The sequence below is a fragment of the Magnolia sinica genome, chromosome 4 (assembly GCF_029962835.1).
Source record: "Magnolia sinica isolate HGM2019 chromosome 4, MsV1, whole genome shotgun sequence".
In the NCBI taxonomy this organism is placed as follows: Eukaryota; Viridiplantae; Streptophyta; class Magnoliopsida; order Magnoliales; family Magnoliaceae; genus Magnolia; species Magnolia sinica.
The window spans coordinates 104651216-104654931 of record NC_080576.1 but is presented as its reverse complement, the minus strand read 5'-3'; the positions used below and the strand labels follow the sequence as shown (position 1 = coordinate 104654931).

The window sequence follows — 3716 nt, the reverse complement described above, 5'->3', positions numbered from 1 at the left end:
AACATTTAGTGTGTGCGATTTTTACACTGTAGCCCATGAAATTTGTTCTGAACATAACGAACGGTTCAGATCAATCAACTAGATTGTCAAAGTGAACTAATGCAACTAAGAGTACTGTCACTTATAGTACTCTGAGAGCACTTGAACATTGCTCTAAAGTATTCTATCTTTTACCACATGTACCTGTGGACCACTGCAGCTTTACTCATTAAGAGTATTAATCTTTTACCACATGTCTCTGTGGACCATGGCCCACAACTTTAACTGACCGTCCAAAGGAATATTAAATCATCACTGCAGTCCAACCACTCCAGCAAAAATACGTACGAAAATGAAATAGTCGCAAAACACATAAATAAATAAAGACTCATCCAACCCACATTTTTTAGAGAGAGGTACACTGACTTTGTTACAATTGCCAAAAACAGTAAAATTCACAGATTCAACAAAGCCAAACATCTCTTCATCCCAACTACAGCTAAAACAACATGCAACCAAACACTCATACCAAATGCATAGAAACGAAGAGTAAAAAACAGCTCACATGCAAATGCGCCCACTAAAGAGAAAAGAACATGCAACCCCACATTCCTTGATAGATGATGGCCCACCTAGTAATCAGTGGTGGGGAGCTGCTCATGGGTGCTCTCTCCTATAAGGATTAAATCATAGATGAGGGCAGCGATCGCAGCGCCGATAAGTGGGCCCACCCAGTAGACCCATTGGTGGGTCCATGTCCAGCTAACCACAGCTGGGCCAAAGGAGACAGCTGGGTTCATCGATGCACCATCAAATGCACCACCGGCTAGGATGTTAGCACCAACGATGAAACCGATGGCGATCGGCGCAATGGTCCCTAGACTCCCCTTCTTTGGGTCCAGAGCTGTGGCGTAGACGGTGTAGACAAGGCCAAATGTCATCACGATCTCGAACACCACTGCGTTCCAGACGCCTACGCCGGATGATAGAGCAAAAGCTGAGGTTGTCTGCAATTAAATTGAATCATATCAAGATAATCACACAATTAGACACTTGAAATAGTTCAATAGTCATAAATATCCAAATATGAACACAGCGCGGTTGATGGAGGGAAGACTGAGTTTGTCTGTAATGAAATTGAATCAAATCAAGATCATCACACAATTAGACATTTTAAATAGTTCAATTTTCATAAATTTTCAAATATGATCACCACCAAGGTGTTCCGTAACAGGAGGCCGTAACGGCCACCACTGTTCCTTTATGATACAAGGTATAATGGCTGTTATGGCTCTGGAACGTCTGTTATGATGTCTCTTATTTATATATTTATTGAAAAATTCCTGAAAAACTGGTATCTACCCTGTAATATTGATTAAAAAGTATGAAAAATTTGTATTTGTCCCGTAATAGGCTAATACAGAGCTATTATAACCTTTATGGGGGACGTAACGTCCTATTAACGGCAATTAGAGGTCAATTTTTTCATAACCGATCATAGCATGCAACGGTTGTTATTGTTACCTTTATATAAGGGCCTTTACGTTCCCATATCGGCCTTTACGGCACCATGATCACGACACTAATCTAATCGATCATGTGGCACACCACATCTACTATCTATTTGCTCTGTATCATTACAATTTCAACCATCGGATTCGACGATTAGAATTAAATTTCCAAATATGATCACCACACTAATCTAATCGAGCGTGTGGCCCACCACATCTTCTATCTATCTGCTCTAAATCATTCCAATCTCAACCACTATATTCGACGATTAGAATTAAATCAAATCTATATTAAATAAATTACAATCTAATCATGGAAAATGAATAAAAATGAATATATTGAAATTATATATTTCTAATACCGATCACTTACCAATCCTCCGGTGGAGAACTTAAGAAGCAGGCAAGCAACGACTGATCCGAGCAATTGCGCAATCCAATACAAAATTCCCCTGAAGAGAGAAATGTTCCCGCCAAGGAATGCGCCGAAGGTCACCGCCGGATTGACGTGGCCGCCGGAGATGTTTGCGCCGACTGACACCGCTACGAAAAGTGCGAAAGCATGCGCCAACGCCGCCGCAACTAGGCCGGAGGGTGTGGACGATCCGTTATCGGTAAGCTTATCTGCCAAAATTATTTTATTTTTTTTTTTAAAAATCCAATTAGACCTTATTTCTCAATTCTACGAATTGGGTTAGAACCGTAATTGGAGTTAAAAATCAAATCCATTTTTTTAAAAAAAATAGAACTTACTGAAAGCCATGCCGGAGCCTTCGCCGGCAAAGACGAAGATAAGTGTCGACACGAACTCGGCCAGTGCGGCTTTCAGGGCGCCTGAATGGCGCACCTCATGTGTAGTCCCGATCGCGATCCTGCTGAGTGGCATTTTTGAGATTTTTTTGAGATTTTTGAGCTGGGAATTAGCTTAAAATCCTCTCCTCTCTACTCTGCTTCTGTGTTATGCTTCTTCTCTTTTCATGCTCTACTTCAGCCGCTTATATAACTAAGATAACGGTTGTGGAACCGGCTACAGCCGGTTGCCGGTATCAGCTTTTTTTTTTTTTCTCCAGAGGAAAATGGTGCGGCCTTTTCTCGAATGCACTCGTCGTTGTCTGCACAGCTCATGGGCGGGCCTCCTGATCGTTCATCTCTTTACACGTGTATGGTCGGATGTGGATAGTGAATCTCGGTTTGTGGAATATCGGCGAGAAGAATGAATGTGTCGCCGACCATTGACGTCGCGTAGGGCCGTAGGAGCAGTTGAACCTACGATGCGAATTTCCTACACCAGTTGGTATTAGAGAATCCTGCATGGAAAAGCTCTGTGGGGCCCACTGTGATGTGTTTCTGAAATCCAGTCCTTCCATCATTCGAGCTAAATAATTTTAATATGTGAGCCGAAAAATAAGGCAGATGTAAAAGTCAAGTGGGCCACTCCACATAGACAAGTGGAGATGAAGATGGCTACCATTGAAACCTGCTAGATCCCAGTGAAGTTCTAGATCGGACTTATATTTGGCTTTTCCATTCATTCTTCTGGGATTCACCTTTTGAACGGGTTGGATGGAATATAAACATCACGATGGGCCTCAGGAAGGTTGTAATGATGGGCCTACCCATCCCCACTGTTCCCTGTGATGTGGGCCACTTGAGCTTTTAAACTATCTGATTTTTTATTTCAGCTATTATCGTAAGATGGCTCAACTGATGGACGGAGTTGATTTTATACATACACATCAAGATGGGCTCTACAGAGATTTTTGTTTCACGATCTGTAAGCAATCTGCGTCTTGAATCATATGACCCTCCAGCCCTAGATGTGCAAAATGTACCGAGGATTTTAGTTTTTACATTCGAGTTCATGGTCTCAGCCATCCAGACCGTTGGTCTGCTGGGCCCCACTGTGGATGGACAATACAAGAAAAAGAAATTTCAAAATGGGCGATTCCAGACATCCATTTGGGCTTTTTCCTAGTACGGTGTGAACGCTTGTTGTGTGTTTTCCCGTTTAAGGCTCTTTTTTCAGGTAACAAATTAATACCTGTCGAGATAATTATATGAGTATGGTACATCTTCCATTATTTCCGGCGGACAGGAATTTCCAACAACCCATTGTACAGGATACATCCACTCCGTCCATCAGTCTCGTCTGGAGGTGCGGGTTAAATCCACTCCGTCCATCAGTCTCACCATCTCATTCTAGTACGTTTGCCCGAAAATGAGGCA

General features: G+C 42.3%; 1 protein-coding gene across 1 annotated transcript; it reads right to left on the bottom strand.

Annotated features, from left to right (window-relative positions):
* Positions 1-328: 328 nt before the first annotated feature.
* Positions 329-2476, bottom strand: LOC131243609 (aquaporin TIP1-2-like). Its single transcript, XM_058243088.1, has 3 exons — positions 2244-2476; positions 1864-2114; positions 329-986 (listed from the first exon to the last, which is right to left on the bottom strand). The coding sequence occupies exons 1-3, from the start codon at positions 2374-2376 to the stop codon at positions 612-614; spliced, it is 759 nt and encodes a 252-aa protein (XP_058099071.1). The 5' UTR covers positions 2377-2476; the 3' UTR covers positions 329-611.
* Between the last annotated feature and the right edge of the window lie 1240 nt (positions 2477-3716).